The sequence below is a fragment of the Lonchura striata genome, chromosome 14, assembly GCF_050655825.1.
Source record: "Lonchura striata isolate lonStrDom1 chromosome 14, ASM5065582v1, whole genome shotgun sequence".
NCBI lineage: Eukaryota > Metazoa > Chordata > Aves > Passeriformes > Estrildidae > Lonchura > Lonchura striata.
The window spans coordinates 5,465,102-5,490,566 of record NC_140716.1 but is presented as its reverse complement, the minus strand read 5'-3'; the positions used below and the strand labels follow the sequence as shown (position 1 = coordinate 5,490,566).

Genomic DNA, 25,465 nt, shown 5'->3' with positions numbered 1-25,465 from the left:
TTCCTGCAGAGGTCCATTTCCTGCCTGTTTCCAGGGTGGGTGAAGGCTGGAGAGGGAAGGATTGGATGAGTTTGGATGGTGCTGCCACCATCCTCCAAATCCATGCAGACTAAACTTCTTGAGTCTGGAAGAATCAGAGCCTGAAAAGATGAAAGCCCAGCAGTAATGACAGCCTAGGATGGCTCATCAGGAAAGGTATTTCCTTCAGCAGAGATGCTTTCAGCTCTTCCTCTCAGCTGGCAGCCCACAAAGGCAGGTTTAGTTCTGGGGATTTGCTGCCACTGCCCAGGTCTGGAAGAAGAGTCCTCCTCCCTCCCCTCATGTTTACACACAGCCCCAGGGAAAAAAGAGCTTCCTGACAAGCAGACCAGGATGCCAATGCACAGCATGCCAGCCCTGTGGTCAGGATATCCCACAAACCAGTGTGTCTTCCCCTGGGGGTGGGCACACATGGGGCAGTGGTGGCAGAGCCACCTTTCCCCGGTGACAGCATGGTTCTGCCACCCACGTCACCAATGCCACGGCCCAGCTCTGGCAGAACGAGGTCTGCCTCCTGTTTCTCCCACATCTGCTGGCCAGGCTGGGACCCCACAGGCTTTGGGACATGTGTGATGCTGAAGCAGCAAGGGGGGAATTGCATTTACCTGAGAGCAGGGGTCAGTTTGACACCAAAGCAAAGTGACCGAGTGAAGGACGTGCAGCTGCCCTGCAGGCTCTGGGCAAGGGTTGCTGCATCACAGCTACACCAAGCTCCAGAGAGGGACTGTCAGTGCTCACAGTGACCAGGACAGCCATACCCACAGTATCCCCAAATCACACTGGGATGCTGAGATTTGCTCCAGTAATGCTTTATTGGGCGAAAGCAGGTGCAGTATGGGGCATCCCAGCACTTGCACAGACACGGTTCCCCCCCGTGGGCTCCAGGAAGCCCCTCGGGCACCGGGTCCCACCCCAGCACATCCCTGCCCGGAGAGTCCCACTGCCACCTCGTGGGAAAGGCCAGCATCTGCTCTGCTCTGCCGGGCACAGCAACCTCCTCCGGCAAAACCCCTCCTGCAAACCTCCCTGCTCCTGCCGGGCAACAGCACCTGCAGAAACCCCCAGGAGCAGAGGCATCGTGAATGAATCCCATCTTTCCATGGCTGTCTCCATCCCTGCTCCCCAGCTGGACTGGGAACACAGGGTGCACCCAGAGGAGGTGTCTGGCTGCAGACACTGCACTGAGGGAAGGGTGGAAAGGCTCCCTGCAGCAGCCCAGAACCTGCTCCTACACTTCTGACACTTCTGGTCTCACCAAGGTGACCCACAACACCCCTTGAGGGCACTGCATGTCCAGGGATGGAGCTCGGGAACTGAAATATTGGTCCCATGCAGAAGACTCAGGGGTGAGGCAAACCCATGAAATCCCTTGTGCTCCCAAGTTAGTACCAGGTTATTAAAATAATAGTTCTGTTCATTTTCATTAGGATAGGCCACAGACAACAAAAATGCTGCTTCACTGAGCAGCCAGAGAAATAAGGAGGCTACGAATCTCCCCCACAGAGGGAATGAAGCAGTGAGCAGCCTCTCATGGCTTTGAGAAATCAGCCTAGAGCAACTTCCAAAAGAGGTCTGGAAACAAATCGCTATTGCTGAAACTGCTGTGGGTCAAGAACATCCCGTGCCAGACACAGAGGAGGTTCTGCTCTCTGCTCCCCCCTGACATGGAGCCTCCAGTTTGCACTGGTGTGGGAAGAGGGAAACCATCAATCCCTCTTGCCCTGTAGCATCTCAATCTCTGCATCTCTGATCCTGGCCAAAGAGCCACAGCACTAGCAGAGAGGGAGGGCCCTTGTCCCTCCCACAGCTCAGTGCAGTGTTCTGGGTGCAGCCCTGGTGACAGGTTTGGGACACCATGGAGGGCCACGTTCCTGCTTTCTGAACTGTACTGACCCAGCACTGGGTGGGCACCCTGAGCTCTGCCCTCCTGAGCTGCCAACAAGGCTGAACCAGCTCTGACCCAGAGCCAAAGAAGGAAAACAGTCTTTAAAGTCCATGTGCTGGGAAAGGCATCCTTGGGCCCCATACCAGGGCCAGAGGGGATTCACACTGTCCCTTTGCTGCAGTCTCTGTGTCAGGGAGCACAGGAGCCTCTCACAGTCAGGAGCTGCAGGAAAGCAGCACTCAGGAAGGACCACACCTTTGATTGGCCTCCTGGGGCCTCTCACAGTCCTGCACAGCTCCAAGAAGGCAGGACTGAGGAAGAACCACACCTTTGATGGGTCTCTCTGGAACACTGAGAAAAGGAACATCAAGCTCCTGAGCTTTACTCTTGCTTTTTCTGCTTCCATATTTTGGACAGGCGGAACTTGTTCTTCTTCCTCTCTGGCTCCTGGCTCTCAAGAGATCCATCTGCAGGAGAGGGAGCAGATATAGAACAGGTTGAAACCCCCAGTGAGCCCCAGTGCTGCTCTGTAAGAGGAGAAAGGGCCCTTACCCAACCTCTGTATCATGTCTGCCAACATCTGGTCTTCCTCTTTCTCTCTGTAATGGAACAGCATGGCATTAGACAACTTTGCTGTGCTCATGACAGGCTGGTAGATACCAAAGCCCATGCAAATACTGCTCTCATTCCCCAGTAAGAAATGACCAACCTCCACAGCATACCCTGAGAAGGCTGCAGGAAAAAAACCCCAATATTTAGAGTCTTAGACATTAGCAAATTCCATCCGGTTCCCTTGAAATCAAGGGCCTATGTGGGGATTTCCAAACCTTCTCCCAGCTGGCTGATGAATCATCGAGTTCATGGAGTTGTGAGACACCACCACACCCGAGGAGATGAATGAAGCTGAGCCAGAGTAGCCTGGGGTGCTACAGAGGTGCTCACTGCCATCAGGAACAGCACACTGCTGTTACCACCCTGTCCTGGGCAGTACCAGAATCCACAAGCAGGAGCTGGTGCTCTGAGGTCAAGAAATGGAGGCTGTTCTCAGCATCAGGAGGCACAAATCCAGCTGCCTGACACAGCAGTTTTCCTTTCAGCTTGGGAAGGATCCAGTTCTTGGCTGGAACTGTGGAAGTTGTTCTTCCACTTGCTGCAGCAGATGAGCACATTCCTGACTTCATGTTCCCAGATTCTTCCTGTATCTCCCATACTGCCTGCAGCCTGTCCCTCTCCTCCCCTGCACTCCACATTTTCACAGCCCTGTTCTCACAGCAGCTTTAGCTTGAGAGAGAAGAGGGCTGTGGTCCTGATCTCTTTCCAACAGCTGCCAAGGATGCAAAGACAGCAGCATTTAGGACAAGATTCTTGATGACAGGTGACCACCCACCTCTCATGGAGCAGAAGTCTGGACTATAGCCACTCATCCACCCCTACAGCCTGGGCAGCAGTGGAAATGCAGTAGTGTTGGCTCATTTCCCACCACCTGAGCACCCTCACCTGAGTCTGTCCTCATCCAGGCAATCCACAATATTATTCCGATCATTGACTGTGTTCAGGTACAACTCCAGCAGCTCCTTCTCTTTCTCCTTCTCCCTGGGTGTCTTCAGTTCCTCTGCACAAGACAAGGGAAGCCCATCTCACAGCCACAGAAGTACCTCCCCACCGTGGCTCCTGCCTCCACCCTGCTCCAGCAGGGCTGATTTTATTATCCTCACACTCAGGGGCACATCCTACATCCCCTCACAAAGCAGAGGTGGGCTGGATGTCACAGGGAGCCTGCCCCTGCCAGGGGACACCCACTGCAATCTCTGCAGTGCCTTCAGAGCTGAAGGACATCCCAGGGCTGGCACACAAAGTGGAGGCCAGCAGGACTCCCAGTGTGGCTAGTCCTTACCTGGTTTGCTCATGAGGCTTCGCAGCTCCATCTCTATATTCCACTGCTGCTCCTCCAGGTTCTGCTGCTTCATCCTGGAAGGAATGACAGAAGTGATGAGTTAGTGCCCTGCTGTGCCCCAGGGCTGGATCCTTCTCCTGTCCTGCTAAAGCCTCATCTCTGTGCTGCCCACCACCTGTGCAGGGGCTGGTGGGTCAGGGGAAATCTTCCTCCATCACATTTCTGAAGTTTCCCTCCTCATGAGCTCTTCAAAGACCCTGGGTGCTCAAAGCCCACCAGCTAATTCATCGTGGTGCTGGCAGTTCTCCAGAGACACCCTCGACCCTTCTCATCCCACCAAATGGCACATGATTTTTGTGGGCTGCCACGTTCCCTCTCCTTCACTTCTCACAGGAGTCTGCACAAGCAGACAGGAGCATTTCTGGTTGTACTCACTTGTACATCAGCTCTGATTCCTGTCTGAGCAGCAGCTGTTTCTCATGGATCAGTTTGAACCAATCCACCATAAGGGCATCCTCAGACTCATCTACAGAGGAGACAAAGGGCAAGAAGCTGCATCAGTTCAGCCCCCCTGGCTCAAACACACAATCTCTTGAGGGAGAGCTTAGGATGACTCATGTGAGCCCCAGGCAATCTCAAATGAAAACAGGCAATCTCTGGAGCTCCTGGGTACAAGGGATGCAGGTCACTCCCTGTGCAATCAAGGAAGCTGCTTATGGATACTCTGCTACAGGACTCCCAAAACTCTGATCCTCAGCCGAATTAACACAAAATCTGCTCAAAAAATATATTACAAAACAGCCAGAGAAGGTTCAAAATTCCCAAGGTATCTTTGTATACCAGGTACCTCTGGCAACCTGGTGACTCACATGTAACCTGAGCTCCTAAAAATGGAACCAAGAGTGCCCAGGGGTAGGACACGAGCCCCACAGCTCCCCAGCACAGCAGAGCTGGCCCCAGGGCTCCTTTACCTCCCTCGCAGGCACGCAGCTGCTTCTCCAGATCCACTCCTTTCAATTCCAGCTCGTCCAGCTGCTTCTCGATGTCACAAACCTTCTCCTGGATTTTCTCCTCAGGGAGGTAGTCTGGGTGCAGCTAGGAAACAAAAAAGTAAGACCAAATGCAGCTCAGCAACCCTGAGACTGCCTGCTGAGGTGGGAAGGGGCATAAGGAGCCCAGCCACAGAGGCACAGCCTGGGAGGGCCAGGTCAGCAGAGGGGCAGAGCTGGCTGCTCACAACAGAGCAGTGCTGTGACACATCTGCTGCCAGTGGTAACTCCACCCACACCTGTGAGTCCACAGACATTCTCCCTCCTTCTGTGGGGAATGCAATCTACCATAGTTTTGTTTGGCTCTGTCTCATTCCAGCTCTGATTGTCTCCTTGCATGGAAGACCATCAGCAGCTTCTGCACCTTATCTCTGCCCAAGCCTTTCACCCTTTCCCTGGGTATCCAAATAAACCCTCCCAATTAGACAAACTTAGATGTATCTGGACAAGCACTCCAGAAGGATATTTAACCACCCCAGCCTGCTCCCCTGACACCTGGTTGCCAGCCATACCTTGGTTGGGGACATCACTTGAAGCTTCTCTTTGCTTTTTGGAACAGGGAGTTTAACTAGAAGGGAGAAAAAAAGTCACAACAACCTTTAAATAATGTTATGGTGTGGGAGGGTGCCTACCACCAGAGTACATCAGGTCCCAGCTACCCAACAGAGGTCACAGATGATACACATGCATCCACATGCCTGACCAAAATAAGAGACATAGCCTCACAGCCTGTTACTCCTTGTGACATGTCACTCAGGTCACAGGTTGCTGCTTTCAACCCCAGGGTATAGACAGTCACCTAATTCAGGTGTGACTTTGGAACTTCCACCCAAGAATACTGACTTGCATGTTCATTCATTATATTGTTAAAAACCAAAGATATTTGTTGTGGCAAAACCCATTCCTTATTAAGCTTCCAAACGATAGCACAGAAATACAGGGTTACTGTCACAGCAAACACCAAGACATACTAAAAATGTCCCTCTAGTGCTCTTTTACAAAGGAGTATCAGTAAATACTGATGAAAGAAAGATGGTCTAGGGGACCTCAGTGTAGATCTCAGGAAACTAAGGTTCAATTCCTCCCACAAAACACTTCCTAGGTGAGAAGTCCCTTAGGCCCCACTACACAGCATTATTTAGGCTCTGGACACCTATTAAAATCAATCCTTAAGCTATGTGTATTTGTTCCACTGTGCCTCAGCTTCCTCTGCCCAACTGTGCTGCAAGGATAACTACAGAAGAGTGTGAGGTATTTGGATACCCGAGGGGCTGGGCTGGATAATTACCACAGAGAGAGAACACAGGCATGAGTGGATGATGTGATAAGGAAGGAAAACTCTACTATCAAAAGAGCACTGGCTGTAACAAAGGCAGCAGTGATGCAAGCTCAGCAGAAAGACAGGACAGACAGACAGACGAGGGGAGCCTGCTGAGAGTCCCTGGAGATTGAGGAAGAGCTCAAGGACAGCTCTCCAGTTGCCCAGCCCAGAGTACAGACAGTCAACCTAAGCTCTACTTCTGGAGGAGTGCAAAGGGAGAAGATGCTGGATGTGGCTGTGTTGCTCCTGCACTGCTGGCCTCTGTCAGGGATCTCTTCCCTCTGGATGCTGCTGGTTTGCTGCCTGTGCACTGCCTGCAACCCACACTTCTCTTAAAGATTCCTCCAAGAGGGATCTGTCCTGCCTTGAACTATGTGCCTAAACAACCCTTCCCTCTTCCAGCTCAGTCCTGCATCTCCAGGCTCCTTCCAAGTGGCCTCTGCAGCACCTCCAAACCAAGGCAGAAAGCTGCACCACTGATAGAGAGAAGGTCATGGTCACTGGAGGGGAAGAGTCTGTAAAATGACACCCTGTGACCAGCTCAGATCTGATATCCCCTGATACCCTCAGGTTCTGACCTCACAGACACAGGATGGGTTGGCTGCTTGTCAGCAAGCTGGAAGTAGGACAGTTGGCAGGAAAAACCCTGGAGCCTCCTTTCTCAACAGAAAACACCACCTACCCCCAAAGAAAATGAATGATCTACAGAAATGCTCACCATCCACAGCTCAACACAACCCCAGGACTGAGGGCAGGAACAGCAGCTGACTGTGCACAGCTCTGAGTGCTGAGGTAAAAATCTACACAGAGGAGCAACAGCTCTGTCCCCAGCCCACAGCCTGCCCAGTGACAGCAGCAGGAACCAGACCTTCAGGTGGGGAAAAGTGGGGGGAGACTGCCAGGAAAAATTCCTAATGGCCCTCCCCCATGGCAATCATTAACCTTCAGAAATACAGATATAAACCCTCCCTTATCTTAACAGCTCACTTCTTGGGGAGACCAGTGCTGAGCCCTGGGGCTGAGTCTGAGCAAAGAGGAGGTGGGAAATGGTTTTGGGAAATGCTGGCAAAGGAGCCACACCAAACTTTTAAAAAAGACAACACAGCTGGAGACTGAATGTTTGGTAGGTGTCAAAGGTGCTGGCTAAAGACAATGCTGGAACCAGCTGACAATAAATAAAGCCTGAGGCCATTCAGGACCCATCCAGTTTGCTCCAAGACAAACTCCAAAACAGGGGCAGGACTGAACCCTGCTGTGTCAATCTTCTACTCCAGACAGGTAAGACACAGCAAGATGGGGTAAGGAAAGGGGAGACGAAGAAGCAGAGCAATCAGGACAGCAGCAAATATCAGGTTAGTTCTAGAAAATTTCCTCAGCATTGTGGTGGGATATGTCAGAGCAAGGATAACTGGGCATTGGAGGAGAGGTGCACAGTAAAGCTGTTGCTGAACAAACAGGAGTAAGAAACTGGATTAAGAGTAGGGACAAACTGGTCAGGACATCTTTGAATATCAAGGAAACAGCAGTCTTGGCTCCTGCTCCTGTGGGTCCTGCCAGCTGGAGTCTCTGGATGACAGTTCTCTGCATTCCTTTTATTTCCTAAAGCCACTCAGCTGAAGAGGAACAGAGACATCAACTAGAACCCAGCTCCCCAAATTAGGAGATGGTCCTCTTCATAGCACTAAGTTTAAAGAATGACAGGGCAGTGACCTTGAAAAATTCCTATTTCAATTTCTTCCTTTCCCACTGAATTCTCTGGCCTTGCTGCTTCCTGCTCAGGCCAAGCTGGCTAATAAAAATCAATTACACAGACTCTGCCCCCATGACAGCAGCCACAGGGGTAGTCACAGAAAACTCGGGGACATATATCACATACTGACCACTCAGGCTGTTCCCTGACACTGCAGAGGAGAGAGTGACTTTAGTAGCAGAAGAGATCTTACACGTAGCAGTGCTTGTTTTCAACTGGCTTCCATCTTCCTCCTTCTTGGCAGCCCCGCCAGGATCTTTCCAGCCTTGCTTTGAATTCTGACAGCTCTTTATAAGATCTGAGCTGGGAATCAACAACTTCTTTGTGAATCCACCAGATGAAGCTGGATTAAGAAGCACAGACAGGTTTTGGGTAAGAAATTTCTGCCCTTATCTCATAAAAATCCCTTTATTGTCCAATGTCTCTGGCACTCATCACTACCAAGCTCCATTTCTAGTCCTAGTCCTCCTCTCTTGATGATAATGAAGGGCATAAGCACAAAGTAAACAGGGAAAAACACTCATTACAAGGCCAGAGTAAGAGGAGAATAAACAGCTGTGAACCATCACTAAGATTTCTCAACATTACATTTCTCAATCATGCAAGACAGAGTCAGTGAAATCTTGCTGGCTGTCTTGCAGAAGAAGGGAACCCAATGGGTACTGAGTCCCTCTCCTTGGGGAAGGATGGAAGGCCACCCATCAAAGGTACAAAATAAAGGCACCACAAGGCTAAAGCAGGTGCACGGAGCAAAGATCCCTGAAAGCAAGGCACATTCTCCACCAACACATTCCTCACATGAGTACCAGTGTCTGGCCCCTTCCTGACAAGCAAAATGAAGGCAAAGCTTTTATCCTTCATACCAGAGTCCTGCTTTGCTGGTGGGACAACTAATGGGCTTGGCTTTGGCCCCTTGTGTGCTGGGCTCCCTGTTCCCACCTGGGAGTTATCAGTAGGTTTCTTAGAGCATTCTTGGTCCCTGCAAAGAAAAAAGACAAAGGTAGGAAACAATCCTTCTTGCAGAATGGTCCACAGGAAAGGTTCTGGACATCCTGGTGTGGATCTCCAGCTGGGATGGTCACATTTGTCATGGAAACCCACCAGCTGCAAAGACACTCACTTGTTGGCTACAGGCTTCAACCGAGATCTCCACCCTTCTGGGCTCTCAGACTTGTCAGCAACATTTGTGCTTCCTGAAGAAAAGAACAGAGCAAGGTAAGTAAAAATAAACAAGAACAAAAACATCCAATAAAAAGAAACAAGCCAGATTTGAGTCTCAGGAGAATTCTAGGAGATAAGGCATGCACTGGGGCAGGTACTATGATGTTATTGCAGCAAACCAGCACCAGCTCAACAAGTTTAACATGGACAGATTCAGATACAATAGGTAGTAGGCAATCTCAGTGGCATTTTGTCTTTCAGATCAAATGCTTTTAAACCTACACAGTTACAGAAATTCAGCCACAGAGTACATAAACAGGTACGTTCAACAGCAATACAACACAAACAGCTCAGATCTCAGAGACCAAAGGCTGGGGCAGGAGGAGGGAGAGACAAAAAGCCCCACAAAGTCACAACAAACTGCAAACAGACAGTTCTTCTGGCCCAAAAAAATACCAGCCACCTGAAAGTGCCTGGGACACTGGGAACCCCTAGATATCATTCCCTGGACTACTGTTAAATCTCTGTGATGGAAGCTTGAGACAAGGAGGCTGGGTGACCTGCAACTGCAATCAAAAACTCATCCCAAAGCTCTGGCAAGGTCTCCCATCTGGGAAAACCTAAGCCTTTGAAAGCCACCATGATCTCAATGTTTGATGACAGCAAGTACAGCTTCAAATACCTGGAGATCCTCAGAGTAGTAGAACTCACCATGCTAGAGGGAGCAATTGCACAGGGATAAATGGAGGTGAGTTGAGCCCCACAGCTCAGAAAGCACTTTAGTGGTGCTACAGACACAAAGGAGTCATGGTACATTTGCTGTACTAGTCCAAGAGGAAGGCATCAAGCTGGAGTGCTGTGTCAGGCAGAACTGTGTGAATCATTCATCCTCACCTTTGATGCCTTTTGACTCTGGCTTGTGCAAAGACTCAGGAGGTCTGCTGGCAGCCTGGCTCTTGGGCACAGGGTCTGTAATCTTTTCCTGCTTTGGTGCTGTGTACCCTGTTCTGCTGAACTGTGTTTTTGGAGCTGGACTCTGAGAACTGGTGGAAGAAAACTTGCCACTGCAAAAAAGAACAACTTAGTGAGTCTTGTTGAAAGGATGGACTTTTTTATTTGCTTCTGTTCCAATGATTTGATCTGTCCCTTTACATGCCCTTGAAACTGAGCCACAAGAGCAGCCAGGGCAAACCAAAGAAAGATGCAGGGCTTCTCAAATTATCCCAAGGAACATCCTGGCAGTAAAAAGGGAAAAAGAAATGGTGCTTACCTGCCAGGTGCTGAGGAGCCAGTGGAGCTGAGTGCTCCTGGCCTGTTTGGAGAAGAGCTTGTTGCAGACAGAGCCTGTATAATGTGGTTACGTGCCTGGTCCTTCCCAGCATTCACTCGACTGACCTCAGCAGTGGTTCTGGCAGGGGCAGTTTTATCAGGGCCATGAGGAGACTGCACTTGTTTTGGAGTGTCAGAAGATTTATTGCTGGAGGACTCCAAAGACCGAAAAAAATTTTCTCGGGCTTGCTGTGTTTTTGTGGTGGAGGATGCCCAAGGAGGCTTTGATGGGGTGCCTCCATGGTGATCTGTTTTATTCCCCAACGAGGCACCTTTGCAGTCATCTGATTTATTTACAGCTGAGGAGGACCATGCAGTATTTACACTTTTGAAGCCAGAACTTCCAGAAGATGAAACAGATGGCTTGGTTGAATTAGTGAGGCCTTCCTGGCTGGGTTTATTCAACACCTGCTCTGGTTTCTTGGGTTCTGCTGCCTTCTGGAACGCTGTGGCAGCAGTAGGTGCTGGGGTGCTGTCAGGCTTTTTCCCAGCACTGTGGAGCCCAGAGATCTGGACATTGTCTGGCTGCTGGTGGCTGGTACAGATGAACGTACCGGGCTCAGGCCCAGCTTTGTAGCTTCCAGGAAGAAGCAAGTTCCAACACTGCCTGCACCTGTGGATACAAAAGTCTCAGGAAACATCCTCCAGAGTGCTGGGAGACACACAGCTGGGTCTGCAGGTACAACTCCACCAGCCACAGGAGGGTGAAGCCACCACACTGCAGTGAGCAGACCCTGTGTGCACATTCCTCAGGCACCAGAACGAAGCTGTTGATAGCACAGCCTGAAGCAGGAAAGGTGTAGATGAAAACAGACCCATGGAGACAGTTTCCCTTACACACAGGTCAAGAGCAAGCCCAGATTGCCTCCACTCTGAATAAAATGTACCACATCACTCTCTCCAGTCCCAAAGAACCAGGCTGGCCCTCTGTGTCCCCCAGGGCTGTGCCCCTGCCTTCAAGAGCTGCTGTACCTGAAGCAGTTCCTGTGGTAGAGCTTCCCATCGACCAAGTAGCGCTGCACCAGGTGCACGTGTTTGCCACAGACCCCACAGCTGCTGCTGGGGACATTGCCACTCTCTGCCAGGACCCTCTTCTGTGGGGAGAAGCAGAGGGTGAGCAGCCAGGAACATGGCCCCAGACACAGCTACAAATTCCCCAGGAAGGTGAGTGTTTGGCATGCACAGCCAGAACAGAGAAGTGACATCCAGGAAATCTCCTTTCCCTCTAATCCCTCTGTCATAGAAGTCACAGAAGTGGGACAGCCCCTGGAAGGACAGAGTATAGAGAATATGTTCCCACAAAACCAGAGGACCAGGGTTCCCTGTCTGCCTATAGGCAAAGCTCTCTGATTTTAATTAGCTGGGAAAGGGCTTCTACCTTGTTTTCATCCCTACTCTGCTTTGAAACCATGTCCAATAATTGGATCAATGTTTTCTGGCAAAAATAATACTACATTCTGTAAAAATCTCCATCCCCAATATCTGGGAACAACATATCCATGTCCTAAGACACCCACATCCTGTTCACGAAGTATCCAGGCTGACTGACGGTTTTGCAGTGACTCCCACCTCAATCTATGCTAGAATCAGACCTCTGGATTAAATCACTCATAGTGAACAGAAAATTTAGAGACCAAATCCTTACCAGGAGGAGCCTTGAGCTAGCCCAGTACTCTCTATCTCACTGAACAGATTTAAGGCATAAAGAACACCCAAACCCACATTTCTTACTGTGGTAACTGGGGAGGTTTCCTTTGGCTTAGCTCTGGCTGGTGGGTGGGCAGGAGGCAGTTTTGGTGGCACTGGCTTAGGAGGCTCTGGAGCAGTTTTCTTCCCAGGATGTTGCTCTGGAGATTCAGAGGAAGGACGCTTGATTCCAGCCATGCCTCCAACTGGAAGAATGAAAGAAGGGAATATTTTTAGGAAACATAAGGAAAACTCACTGGTTTAGCAATAATTTACAAAGTAAGGATATCCAGGGGTGCCTGATGGGCAACATGAAAAGCACAAAAGGGGATACAGACTTCCTGCATGAGCAGTTCTGTACTGGACTGAGGGGCAAGAGGCAACAAGTGAATTGTAACAACATTCTGAAACTGCTGATTTTTCTCTTCTCAGGGAATTTCAGGAAGAGAAATGTACAAGTGAAGAAATGCAAGCAGAGAATTCCATGAAGAGAAATAAAAGTGAAGAAATGCAAATTGCCATCCATCACTGGTGAGAAGATGACCCTGGGTTTTCAATTCCAGCCCATGGTTTGGCTGGAACTGATCCCAACTGAAACAGGCCCTGCTGGAACAGGCAGAGGTGTTTTGGCTCAGCAGCTGAAGGGTTTGCAAACAGAGGGTTTGCTTCATTCAAGTCCTTGTGCTCCAGACTTCCTACACAGCCTGAACATTCACTGCTGCAAGTGTCCACCCCCCATCCCAGCTGGGACTCCCACAGAGCAAACAGCCTCGTTAAATGTGGAAATGACCACTAAAAATGGGTAATTCTGCAAAGACTTGGAGGTGCCATAGAGCTGCTGATGTGGAAACCAAGAGTTGCTACAAGCAGCCTGAAAATGCCCAATTCTCTTTTCTTTGCAGATAAAATAGAACCCCTCAAAATTCACTATAAGTGGAGAAAAGAGAATCCCCAAGACACTTCAGTCAAGCAGGGAATGGTGCCCTGTGCCCTGGGAAGTGCAGGGAAACCTCCCTGGGAAATAAGCCTTTGTGCAAAGTTTTTACAGACACAAACCCCAAGTGTCTCACAGGGATGTTATTCTTGCACCACTTCCTATTCTGAACGAGATGTCTCTGTGTTCCTTGTGGGATATTTGAGCCACGGCTTCACTTTCCAAGTGACACTTAAATGGCCACTCGTCTGAAAAGAGATTATACCCTGATCAGTAAACACAGAAAGGGCAGGGAGCAGAGAGGGAGCCCAGTTCCCAGCAGTCTGCCCTGAAGAAAGCAAATTTTCCAAATAAACACCCAGAACTCCTCCTGCAGGGACCAGCACAGCTGACCCAGTAAGCAGCTCAGGCTCAGACTGCCCCTCACTTCTCACTTGTGTCATTTACTGAATTCCCAAAGCCCAGCACAAAGATGGGTGGCCTCAACTCTGCTCATCCCCAAAAGCATGACCTCACTAAAACCTTGCCTGCCCACCCTCTCTGTCCTCCTGTGTCCTGATTATTTCATGGTCCTGCTGGAACCCATCTGAAGGGCACAACTGTGATTCCATGACTGTTTGGTGTCAGAGGGCAAATTCCAGGCTGGGCTCATTTTCAGACATTCACATTCACCCCAGCAACAGGAATGCGACCAAAGTGTTTTGAGGGACACTTGTGGGAGTATAAAAATGTGCTGTGCTTGATGATGTGGTAGACAAGACGTAGGGGGAAGGGGGCAAAGACCCCAACCTGACCCAGATTCTCACCACTTGGCACCAACATGATGGAATTTGATTTCAATCAGAGCAGTTTTAAAATAAGACACAAAAAATGAAGAGGGGGAGGGAAGAAGTTGTGGAGGAAGAGAAAAAGCATGCTTAAATGTGTAAAGAGGTAGAGAAGTAGGAAAACTTTAAACATTAAAGGCAGCTCTGAGTGAATTGTGCTTTCTTTCCAAGATGTAGAACATTTTCAATACATATCTCTCCATTTGCATTCACCTTAACCAGTTAAGTCACTCATGTCCCACTTTAGAAAGTTTCCTCTGGAGGAACCTGTAAAATTGGTTTATCATATTACTTCATGTTGTGTGAGCTTAAAGCCAAACATAAACCAAGACTACAACAATGATCCTGTGAGCCTAGCTAAACTCTCCAGTAGGTGAATACAATGCCTTGGCAGCTCTGTTTTATGTTTGACAGAATTTCTATCACAATTATGTCAGTAAAGGGTGATAATTTTCTTCTCCTTCCTTCTATCGTGCTGCTGTGCTGTACAAGCCCTAGCACTGATGCTGTCACACTGGCACAGCCTCACAGACAAGCTCAGCCTTGTTCTACTCCATGCTCTCACCAGCCCTCAGGTGTGCCAAAGACTGGAAGAGGGGTGGAGGTGCTGAAGAATGGAAAGCTGAGGTGGGGACCATGGAGAGGAACCTTCAGTGGTCCTCTCTGGCTGGATCATAAGAAATTTTAGACTGTATATTAAATTTTAAGGCAGTAGTTTCAAAGACAAGACATAGCCTTGTACCCATCCAAGAGCACTGGTGCAACTGTAGGCTGGTGTGCAGAGTCCAGACACCCCCAGTGAAACAGTCCTGGCACCAAAAAGGCATCTGTGCAGTTTATTTTGCTTTTTCCAAGCTGTCAGGAGGCAAGGGAAAGCATGAAATGAAGCCCTGATGCTTCCCAGCCCTCCAGGGAATATGGTACTTACTAGGAGACCGTCCATGGAAGTAGTTATAATACTGGGAAACATAGGTGAGGATGCTCAGCCTGTCTGGTACCTTCAGAGCAACCATATCCTCTGCATCCAGCAAGGCTGGGATCCCCAGCTCCTCCTCTGCCACCCGAAATGCCTGGAGAAGGGGAAAAATAAAATAAAACCAGAGGGGTCTTATCCATGGCAGGCAGCAGAGCTGCTCCTCATTCTAAGTAAGAAAATGCACTCCAAACAGCCCCACTCAAATAAAAATAACTCTTCTGGGGAACAGCTGCACCACTTTAACTCCTGCATCATAGGAACCAACAGAGTCATGGCTTCCAGCCACTGCCTTGAGAAATCCAGGCAAGGAGCCAAAAATCTGGCCTGGCAAGCTGGCCATAGCTCACTGCACAGTAACTCACCTGGGCTTCCCTTGCTCTCCTCCAGCCTGCCTGTGTGTGTGAGAGCACAGCTGCAGAGAGCCAGGCCTGGCAGAAGGGGATGTGTCAGCCCAGGCTGGCAGAGCTGCTTCCAGGCTCCCAGCCCAACCTGGAGCACTCCCCAATTAACGGTGGGCTGGTCGGTGCTTGCAGGCAGCTTCCATCTCTGAGTGCTGGGCAACAGCTTCCTGCCTCCCACTGCCTGCTCTTCTCCATCTGAAAATTGGGCTGCAGGAGGGACCCTGCTCTCCCAGACCAGAAAGGGGGAAAAGAGGTGTAATGCAGAAAAATTCCTGATATATAGCTCCCTTCCAGTTTAACTGTTTCCATGCTGCCTAACATTTATTTGGGGTATATATTCCTCTTTGTGGTGTCCTCTGCTTTGAAACTGCAGGTAAAGGAGGCAAAAGCTATTTTCTCTTGCTTCTGAAAAAAAGACTTTAATATAATAGAAAAAAAAAGCAACATCCAAACTTCACCCTTGCCCAGTTCAGTTTAGGGCTTCTACTAAAGACCTTCTCCAGCCTTGTTCCTTCCCAACTTACGGGGAAAAAATCCTTTCCTTTTTCCAAAGCAAAACAGCACTTGCACGACCAGAGGCACAAGGAAGGCTACTGCTAAAGTCCACAGTGAAAGGGTTAAAAAGAAAAAATTGAATATATTAAACCCCTCCACATCTGACCTCTGGCAGGGACACACACAGTGTTGGTGAACAAGCCAACCATTCCTGCTTAGAAGAAACAAACAGCCACTATTTTTCAGCAAGATAATTACCATTTTTTCCATTGGGTATCCCAGTAAAAATGTAACAGAGCTGACATTTAAAATGCTTTCAGCCAGTTACCACTGGCTGTGTCACCCCAGTGCCAGGCTGGGCTGTCTTGTAAACTGGCACTTAATACATTGTTTGGAGTGTTCCCCACTGCACTGGCTGCACAACTGGTCTGACCAGTTGAGTTTTCTTGCTGGCCATTCCTGGTGTGAGGTTTAGTGGGAACACAGGTCATGCCACCTCCTGTCCCCCTGTGCCACGGGTGACACCGGTCACGGGCACGGAACACGAGCGAGGGGCTCCTGACCACAGAGAGGAGGAGGATGCTCTGTGCACACACCTGGATTGGCCAGAGCCAGGTGAGCAATGCTGAGAGCCTGCAGCATCCTCATGTCCCTGGAACTGCTCTTGTCTGGAGACCCAACAGGATCAGCACCTAACGGGACCCAGCCACCCTTCTCCTCTGCCTGCCCAGGCTGCCCTTTAAAGGACCAACATGCTGGTTTTGCATCATGTTTTCCATCAGTGCAGCTCCAAGTGCTTTCCAGGGGAAGAAAGTGCTACTGCTGCCACGTCCATGCAAAAATGGGAAAGTGATATGCTTGAGACCACCTGAGCTGGCCTGGCACAGGTTCCCTCTGGCACAGGCTCCACCTGCTACACCACACCACCACCCATCAGCACTGACTCCAAGGCCCCTAGAAACTTTCCTCCTCTTCATATGCTTTTGAAACCTCTAGGCAAAAAAAAGCCACCAACTGAAATTTTTCCAGGGTTTGGGGTTGGTCTTGTGGCACGTGAGAAGTGACACATTCTTCCTTGACAGATGACCTCATATGGCAAACTGCATTGCAAACAAGGCTTTTTTACGTGCACAAAACAGCCCTTGCAAAGAAGCCTCTGACTGAGTAAGACATCAAGGAGGGCCTGGACAACAGCAGAGAAATAATGCTGGGAGAAATCAGGCCCTCTTGTATCCCAAGGACAGCCAGAGCAAAGAGTGTAGGAGCTTGGAGAGCAGCCCATGGGGGAGGCCAGCCCAGGAGCACAGAGAGGTGGAGGGCAATGCCACAGAGAGCACAGCCCAGGCAGCAGGACACCAGAAGGGAAAGGACAGCACAGACAAGTCACCCCACAGCAGGTGGAGTAAGGAGGAGAGAGCAAAACAAAGGACACGAAAGAAGCTCAGAAAGGCGGAGGAGGGGACACACAGACTGCAACAAAGGAGGGGAGCAACTCTTTATGAGAAGCACAAAGAAGCCTTTCATTAATAAAAGCAGCAGAGGCAGCTCGCAGAGCTCATTTCCCAGACACAAGCAGACACCATCAGCCCAGCTGGACAAGGAGCAGCACTCAGGGATCCTCAGCACTTCAGCCAAGATACGCTCCCACGGAGAAGAGGCCCCAACTCCTGCCAAACACCAAACCTCCAGGGCAAAATGCAGGGCCTGGATCTCCCCTTGAGGAGAGGAACACACAGGGCTGAGCCCCAGAGTGTCACCAACTCCTCACAGGCTGCAGCCCCAGCCTGGGGACAGAGGGTCTGTGATGGGAGCTGCAGGAGCTAAGGAGCCATGAGGGAACAAGTTTAGCTCTTCCAGAGCAAGAAGGACTTCAGCCAGCTCACTGCCTGAGGGGGTGTCACTCCTCCAGCCCAGACCAGGGTAAGCTGCCATGGTTCGTTCACATCCCAAGCTCCTGTCAAGCAGCCATGAAACTGCATGGAGCAATGCCAAGGGAAGAGAAGTGCTATAATTCACTGCCTCTCCTTTTGCAATGGAGAGAGGGAGAGGAAAATCCTTCTTGGATCACCAAGACCATGCTAGAATCCAGTGCAGGAGGGGATTGGCCTGCCTAAATTCTATTTTATTTGTGGAAAGAACATGAGCAACTCCAATACCAGGCTGGAGTGAAGTGTCCAGGCAGCATCAGGTTTTAGGATGTTTCCACCCTGATCCCCTGCACCAGGAAGGAACAGAAGTGGGAGAACACTCCCTGTGCTTCCCCTCACATCAGCTTTTTCCTGGCTCCTGCTCCACCCCTCAGGAGCATCACATACTCAACAAGTCCATGTTTTGAGCTCTGTCTGAGCTCCTGCTGCCACAGGACACATTGGGAACAGGAATCACTGTGTGGTCAGCTAAGTACAAACAGCCTGAAGGTGCTTTCAGTGTCCAGCCATGCTGGACATTGCTGTTCAGAGGAGGAGGCTGGAAGCTGCAGAGTAAGGCAAAGGGTTGGAACACAGCACAATGGGCACGCTGTGTCTGCAGGGTTTCTGTTCCTAAATCACATGAGCAAAGTGCCAGGTCACAGACTAGGCCAAAAGTAAACATTAAAAGTCACTTACCAACTTGTTGTTCTCATACACATTTTCTTTTCTGAGGGAGTCAAAGTTTCTGAAATACAGAAAGAGAAAAAATCTCAGGTTGGTAATGTAGAGTGAGATGCTCCACTTCCAGCTCTGGCTCAGGGGACAGAGCACCCCATCCACCCCTGGACATCTCCAGAGAGGGCAGGATGGCAGATCCCACCCGAGAGTCACAGACCTGTTGTACCCAGGACAGAGATGTGCAGCAGGCACAGCATCTGCCCAAAGGCAGCACAAGACAATTCTGGCACATCTACCTTTGCAGGGTTGACTCCCACAGCTGCCTGTGGAAGGACATATTGGTGCAAAAACATCCCAGGCAGATTGAGGGGCTCTGCAGAGACAGCCAGAAGAAACCCCTAATTCATGGGGTAGTTTCTTGGCCCCCAGAAAAGCCTTGCTTCCCTCCCACCTCAAAGAGACACACCAATACCTGCTGGCCAGGTATGAACACTCTCTCCCTCAAAGCACTTTACAGTCACATCCATGTTTTTCTCCTGTCTTCAAAGTTGTCTCCACACAGAGAGAGCTCAGCTCCAAGGAGGTCTCTCATGGATCCCTCACACACTGCACGTATCACATGCTTTTCCAACACACCCATATCCTCTGATCTCTGAAGCTCCTGGGTCCAGCAGCACATGAGTTCTGGCTTCAAATCTTCTTTTTTCCCTCTGGCAGAACTCCACAAACCAGCACCAGGGATCTGCCTGGGAAAACCTCTGCCCACACCATACTGCATCTGATAACACTGAAGTTGCCAGTAGAAATTTTAGTCTGCTTTCCCTAGGGCTGTAACTTTTGATTTGTGCTCACAAGCAGTAACTGAAAAGGAAGTGACAATTACTGTTCACAAATCCAAGCCAAAGTCAACAACTCCCTTTCTGCTGTCTCCAGATATCACTTCCCTCTTCACCTCTCCCCAGATTTGCTTTCCCTCTCCCTGGTCCAGCCCAGATGCCACACCCTCTGCACTGTGCTGGGAACTCAGAAGCTGGGATGTGCTGGTGGAAGCACAGGGGAGAGCTTGTGCTGCTGAAGTAGAGCCACGACACAGCGTGCTCCCTCAGCCACAGCAGAGCGTGTCCCTTGCTTAGGAAACAGCATCATCAGCTTTGTTTTAAACTGACTGCCACTTGCTAAACAGGGAATACAAAACTGGCTGCTGGCTGGCAGCCCTGCTCTCCAACACTGCTTCCTTCTGCCCAGGCAAGTTGGCAGGGTGAATTCCTTTCTGATAACCCCGTTTCACTTTACAATCCTTGTGTCTGCTGGCACAGAGCTGAGCGAGAGGCTGATACCTGAGAGGGAATTCTCACTGATAAACAGAAAACAGCACCAACTTTGCATTCCTTGTATGTAGCACCTTTATACCTGGTGTGGACCCTCCTTCTTAGCCCATCTCTCTCTCCTCTGGGATGAGCCAGGGTAACTCTGAGAGCCAGGGCAAAGCTGGCCCGCAGCAGCCTATTCATGAGAGGAACACATGATCTGTATCGCAGCAGGGGAACTTTTTCCACTGCTTGGAACAGCAAGGAGCAAGCCAGGTTCTTTATCTACTCAGCACAGAAAGTGGAGCATTACATCATAAATAAGAGAGGAACCTTAAACAGGCTTGCTCATCATGCCACAGCCTATGCCTCCTCCCTGCTTCCCACATCTGCCATTGCTGTGTGGGATAAGGAGAGAAGGAATGACAGATAAGACCCTGAGGTGAAACTCCCCCAAAGAGCACGTAAAGACAAGGCACATCCCACCTCTAAACCATAGAGTCTTTCCTGTGCAAAATCAAAGGGAATCAGAGGTTTTTCTTCAAGCAGTGCTCCTGCCCAAAGATCTCCCTTCCCTGAGACAATGGATTAAAGAGCAACAAAAATAATCTTGTGCCAGAAAAGTCTCAGTGAAACAATAGATACAACCATCCTTGGGTTAAGTCAGGCCAGAAAACTGGCTTTTTTAAAGATCCAGCTGAAGGAGGTGATTTCAGCTCTTTGCCTCACTCCCAGTTCTGCTCCCAAACAGTGCCTGTAGCATGGGAATGCAGCAAAACACTGCAAGAACAAAGAGGAGCTCCAGCTTCCTTGGTCATTCTGACATGCAATGCACTGGAATTATGATTTATTGTCAGTCAGTGGCCTTCAGCCACACTCAATGCTGTTTGCTGTGGTGATGTGTGCACTCCCTGGCATGCAGCAGAGACCTAAAAAACCCAATCTTTTGATGGTGAATGTCTCAAATCCACTTCTATTCCTCAAAAGAAAGTGCAAATAACCAGGTTATTTGGTCATTTCAAGAGTCCCCTGACCACTCAGCATCATTCTTTCCCCGGCTAGTCAGGTGAACTGCTTACATCTAATATTTCTTTTGGAAATTGATCTTGCTGTTGCATCTCCTATCTTGGAATATCAAAGCTCTGTGGACCAACGTAATCCTAAGACAGCAAAGGTAATACAAACAGAAAAGTAGGAGTTCTCCACTGAGAAAACACAGGCAACTGAATTAATTGGAAAATGTGAAAAATATAAATGTGACCCAAGAGAGGCCTACAGTGTTGGAAACAAATCAAGAGTGGAGTTCACAAGCACAGGAATAGTTTTATTCCTGTTTTAAAACAGGAGAAGTTTTTAGCTCTGAAAAACCCCTTCCCTTAGCAAGTAAGTGGCTGAGCATTTCTCATGCCCACAAATCTCCGTGACCACCCCCTGCTCCAGCTGCACAGACCCAGCACTACAAACATGCCAGTCCCCTGCAAGCGTGTGTGCTTCCATAGGAGGAATCTCTGCTGCTGCAAGCACAAACTTGATTGGAAACTTGACCTTGGAGGAGACAGAGCGAAAAAAAATCCCAGAGCCTCAATGGCACCAAAAAAGTTTCTGCTTTTTGGCACTTTTGCACTACTTTCTCTACAGACAATAAGATGTGTAGTCAAAAGGATCACTGTAAAAATGTGAGGCACCCTTTGCCAGCTCACAGCTTTTGACAGGGGGCTCAAATCCAGCATGCTCTGCTGGGAACAGGACCTTTCAGCTGTGCTCTTTCTGGAGATGCAAAGCCCAGGAGGTGGGACAAGGCTGGGAATTCCAGGAGGGAGATGTCCCCCATGTGCTCATCCTCCTCTCAGGAATGCCTGCTCCACACTGCCATGCTCTGGCTGGCAAGTGACAGAATGCTGCTGAAAGGAACCCCGAGCCATCCTCCCCTGCCTCTGCCTGTCACACAAACCACAAACCCACCAAGCCAAGAAGGCAGCTCTGCTTCACCCCAGGCTTCTGCTGAGGAGAGAGTCTGCAGACAACCCATCCCCAGCAGGGCCAGCGCCTCATCCTGCCCTGCTGAGCTGACACTGACCTGGAAACGCTGCTGGAGGAAAGAGCACTGCTGCTGCTCAGCTGCCAAGGGGGATTTCACCACCAGCCCATTCCCAGAACACCAGCTTGCAGTCTGGGAAAGAGCAAGATCCTGGATGAAGAGAAGGATCTTAATCAAAACCTTTCCTTGACATCTGGCATTGATATCTGAGTGAGCGTGCACAGCTCCCCTGCCTCTTCTAACTCATTTATCAGGACAAGGCCACTAAAATTGTGGCTGAAGCTTGCACAACCTTCACCACCACATGTGGCAGCTGCTAACCTCAGCCTCCTACCACGCTGCAATGAGGTTCATGTTCCTCTGACAAGAGATGTCCTGAAGCTCTATAATCATCCCAGAAAATGGGCTGGAGCCTGCCTGAAACAGTGTGTGTGCCCAGCTGAGACTGACTCTGAAGCACTCTTGAACTGGGACAAAAAAATTGGATTTCCATGGTAATTCAGTGTGGATCTCTACTCCCCCAAGTATCCTTGCATGAGTGGGAAGTGAGTGGGAAATGCATTTCTAATTTTACACAGCTTGCCCTGTTCACTGGTAACACACAAGCCAACACTGGCTAAATATGAGAGAAGTTATCATATTTTCCATATGTTTTCCAGCAAGAAAACAGGAAGGAAGGAGAGACCCTGCCTGTCCTCTGAGCCACATACTTCACAAGAGAAGCTCATGTTTATGTCCATGTTTTAAGCTTGAAGTTTTCCTGGTAAATTTTCAGGCTCCTGCAGAAGAAATCCCCTGCACTCAGCCCAAGAATGTCACTTGTGTAAACCAAGACAGAAAACACGCTGTTGCAAAACTGATGCTGTGACTGAATCATGTTCTGCAACAGAGCTGCTGCCAACACACCAAGCACTGCAAACATCCCTTTCTAGTTTTACTTTCAGTCTGGTGGTTTTAATTTTTAACTAGAATCTTTAGTAGAAGCAGAGACAGGAGCCCAGAATGGACCTCTAGAGAATCAGAAGTCACAGTCACATGTGCACCCAGCTATATTTCTCCACTGTTGTACCCTGCACCAAGAACACTCAGAGAAGTTTTTTGGGATACATGGAGAATCTGCACAAGTGTTCTGCCCCAGGATCTGACACATGGCACCTGGCAACCATGGCCACCAACCACCTGAAAGCACCACTTCCTTCCAGCAGGACTTTGCCCAGTCAGTATTCCCTTTGTACAGGAATACACGTGGTGCATTCCTGTATTACAGCACTGACACAAATGAAGCAGGTCACAAATACTTTAACCTTCAGGCAGACCTTGCTGAGCCGGTCCGTGTCAGAAGGAGCTTCTGTGATGTCCCAAATAAAGTCAGGCAGAATGTCCACCATAAAAGAAAATGAATGGGAACAGAGAGATGCCTCAAGGAACACCTTCCCTCTTCAGCACAGGAACATTTATTTAAGAGATGTCTATCCACAACGCTTTCTGCACAGTTCAAGGATTATAAAAAACTCACTAAACTGGGCAACAGCATTATTCCAGCTCTCACATCGCTGAGCCCCTGTGTACAGCCGGATGGGCCAGCTGCAGGAAGCAGTCACAGCCCCTCCACGAGAACACCTCAACCCTTCTGCCCCGGTGTTTTGTATTTTTGGGACTGTGAATCAAAGGAAGGAAAGGAAATATCTGGAGTCACATGGACATGACAACATGTCAGGAAGTCATACACAGCAACACCAAGGTGACAGCCCAAGCACCAGGACAACAAAGTGTGTCTGGAGCTCCTGAACCAACCTCCTGCTGCCCGAGCCTGCTCCAGCTCCTGTCAAGTTTTGAGATAACAGAGGAGAGAAAACAAAAGGTCTTCTCTTGGATTCAACCAGAAGCAAGATCCTACAAGAGGGATGGCTGCACACAGACCCATGTGACAGACTGTCCTGGGAGCATGAAGAAAAAGGAAGAATACACTCCACAAAAGGAGGAAAACTGCAGTACAGACCACCCAATCTGTTCCTCACTCAGCAGGATATATCTGAACAGGAGAGACCCAACGCTTAAATCAATATTGATGGGCACTCTTTCCAGGGCTCCTTTGACTTCATCTTCCCCCTCAATCCCACCATCTCAAAGAGCCCAAAAAAAGAAATAAACTCAAAAAAACCCCATCTATGAAGCAGGATCTGTGACTCCCTTTGGCCATTCACCTTCCCAGATTTGGGCAGAGACAGTTCAAAACCCACAGGACACCAGTAAATGCCCCAGCACATGAAAAACACTTAAGCTCCCATACACAGAGCTCTAGATGGGAAAAACAAGGATGTGCAGGAATCCAGTGGCTGTGGGGCCCTGCCCTTTTACTGCATTTTGTTTAAACAGCCCTTGCCGTGCAACTTGTGAGCTCTGTACTGCTGTTGGGCTGAGCGAGGAGAGCCCAGCCAGAGCAAACACGACAGCAAAGAAGGAAATGCTGCCCCAAAGATCAGTGCCTGAACTTGTTTTGCAATGGAAAGGATGCATTTGGAACATTTATAATCCAGCTACTGAGGGAAGAAAAGGGAAAAGGAAAAAAAATGTATGGAAAAAAAACAGCACGTAGGCTGGGAGAGCAGAGCTTTTCTCCGGGAAATTCTCAGCGTGGGTGTGAGCCGAAGGCTGCTTGTGATGTGCCCACAGGAGAACCCAGGGCAGGTGGAAGACCAGGGTCCACAGCTCAATAGACGGCAAGACAGCCACAGCCCATCCACAACTTGATGGATGGCGGCATGGCCACGGCCTGGAGAGGGTTCCTGGGTGGATGGAGAACCAGGAGTCTGCAGCTCCAGGGACGGCGGGATGGGCACAGCCCATGCACAGCTGGATGGAGGGTGGGATGGGCACAGCCCATGCACAGCTGGATGGATGGGCACAGCCCATGCACAGCTGGATGGAGGGTGGGATGGGCACAGCCCATGCACAGCTGGATGGAGGGTGGGATGGGCACAGCCCATGCACAGCTGGATGGATGGGCACAGCCCATGCACAGCTGGATGGAGGGTGGGATGGGCACAGCCCATGCACAGCTGGATGGATGGGCACAGCCCATGCACAGCTGGATGGAGGGTGGGATGGGCACAGCCCAGGCACAGCTGGATGGACGGTGGGATGGGCACAGCCCAGCATGGGTTCTGCGGGGATGGAGGACACGGGATCCTCAGCCCGATGGACGGCAGGATGGGCACAGCCCAGCGAGGGGAGGGTCCCAGCCCCGCCGAGCCCTCGATGCCCGGCACGGTACTCACATGAGGTCGGGGCGGTGTCGGTGCAGGATGGCGCAGAAGGCGAGGCCGTCGCGGAACGAGGTGGTCATGTTGGTGATGCTGACATCGCGGTAGCCCTCGCACTGCTGCCGGCACCACAGCTGCAGGTTCTGGATGGCCGCCATGGCCCGCGGGGCCGGGCGGGGCCGGGACCCTCCGCGCCGAGCCCAGCCCGGCCGAGCCGCCGCGGCCGCGCCGGCGGCGGAGGGCGGCGAGCGGGGCGGGCCGGGGGCGGAGAAGCGGCGGAGGAGGCGCGGCTGCGGCGCCGCCTCGCCTCAGGGACCGGGCAGGGGCACAGCCGGCGGCACAAGGGAGATTTCACTCCCGGCCCGCACGGAGGGCCGGGGAAATTTCCTCCGCTCCCACACAAAAACCTCAAAACGTCCTGCCCCCGAAGGGGCGGCCACCGGGGGAAGCGTGAAGTGTATTTAGTCACTGGGAGGGATGTTTTCTCCCCATTTGGAGGAGAAAAAAGTTAAAAAGCACCAT

General features: G+C 50.3%; 1 protein-coding gene across 5 annotated transcripts; it reads right to left on the bottom strand.

Moving 5' to 3' along the window:
- Positions 1 to 832: 832 nt before the first annotated feature.
- MICALL2 (MICAL like 2) lies at positions 833 to 25,182 on the bottom strand. Of its 5 annotated transcripts, none has more exons than XM_085592176.1 (18): positions 24,959 to 25,173; positions 21,720 to 21,830; positions 18,354 to 18,402; positions 14,804 to 14,945; positions 12,160 to 12,320; positions 11,401 to 11,522; positions 10,370 to 11,041; positions 9,994 to 10,163; positions 9,059 to 9,131; positions 8,802 to 8,917; positions 8,132 to 8,281; positions 5,380 to 5,435; positions 4,790 to 4,913; positions 4,254 to 4,344; positions 3,819 to 3,892; positions 3,422 to 3,536; positions 2,477 to 2,523; positions 833 to 2,391 (listed from the first exon to the last, which is right to left on the bottom strand). In XM_085592176.1, the coding sequence occupies exons 4-18, from the start codon at positions 14,886 to 14,888 to the stop codon at positions 2,306 to 2,308; spliced, it is 2,142 nt and encodes a 713-aa protein (XP_085448302.1). In that variant the 5' UTR covers positions 14,889 to 14,945; positions 18,354 to 18,402; positions 21,720 to 21,830; positions 24,959 to 25,173; the 3' UTR covers positions 833 to 2,305. The 5 variants fall into 5 exon arrangements, with proteins under 5 accessions (XP_085448302.1, XP_085448301.1, XP_085448300.1 ...); XM_085592175.1 differs by having other exon boundaries at positions 12,151 to 12,320; positions 24,959 to 25,096; XM_085592174.1 differs by lacking the exon at positions 21,720 to 21,830 and having other exon boundaries at positions 12,151 to 12,320; positions 24,959 to 25,182.
- Between the last annotated feature and the right edge of the window lie 283 nt (positions 25,183 to 25,465).

Coding starts and splice junctions, on each gene's coding strand:
- MICALL2 (XM_085592174.1), bottom strand. CDS start 25,101: ATGGCGGCCATCCAGAACCTGCAGCTGTGGTGCCGGCAGCAGTGCGAG. Junction 11,523..12,150: donor CAGTTACCACAGTAAGAAAT/GTGGGTTTGGGT, acceptor TTCTCCCCACAG/AAGAGGGTCCTGGCAGAGAG. Junction 3,537..3,818: donor AAGCCTCATGAGCAAACCAG/GTAAGGACTAGC, acceptor TGTCTTGTGCAG/AGGAACTGAAGACACCCAGG.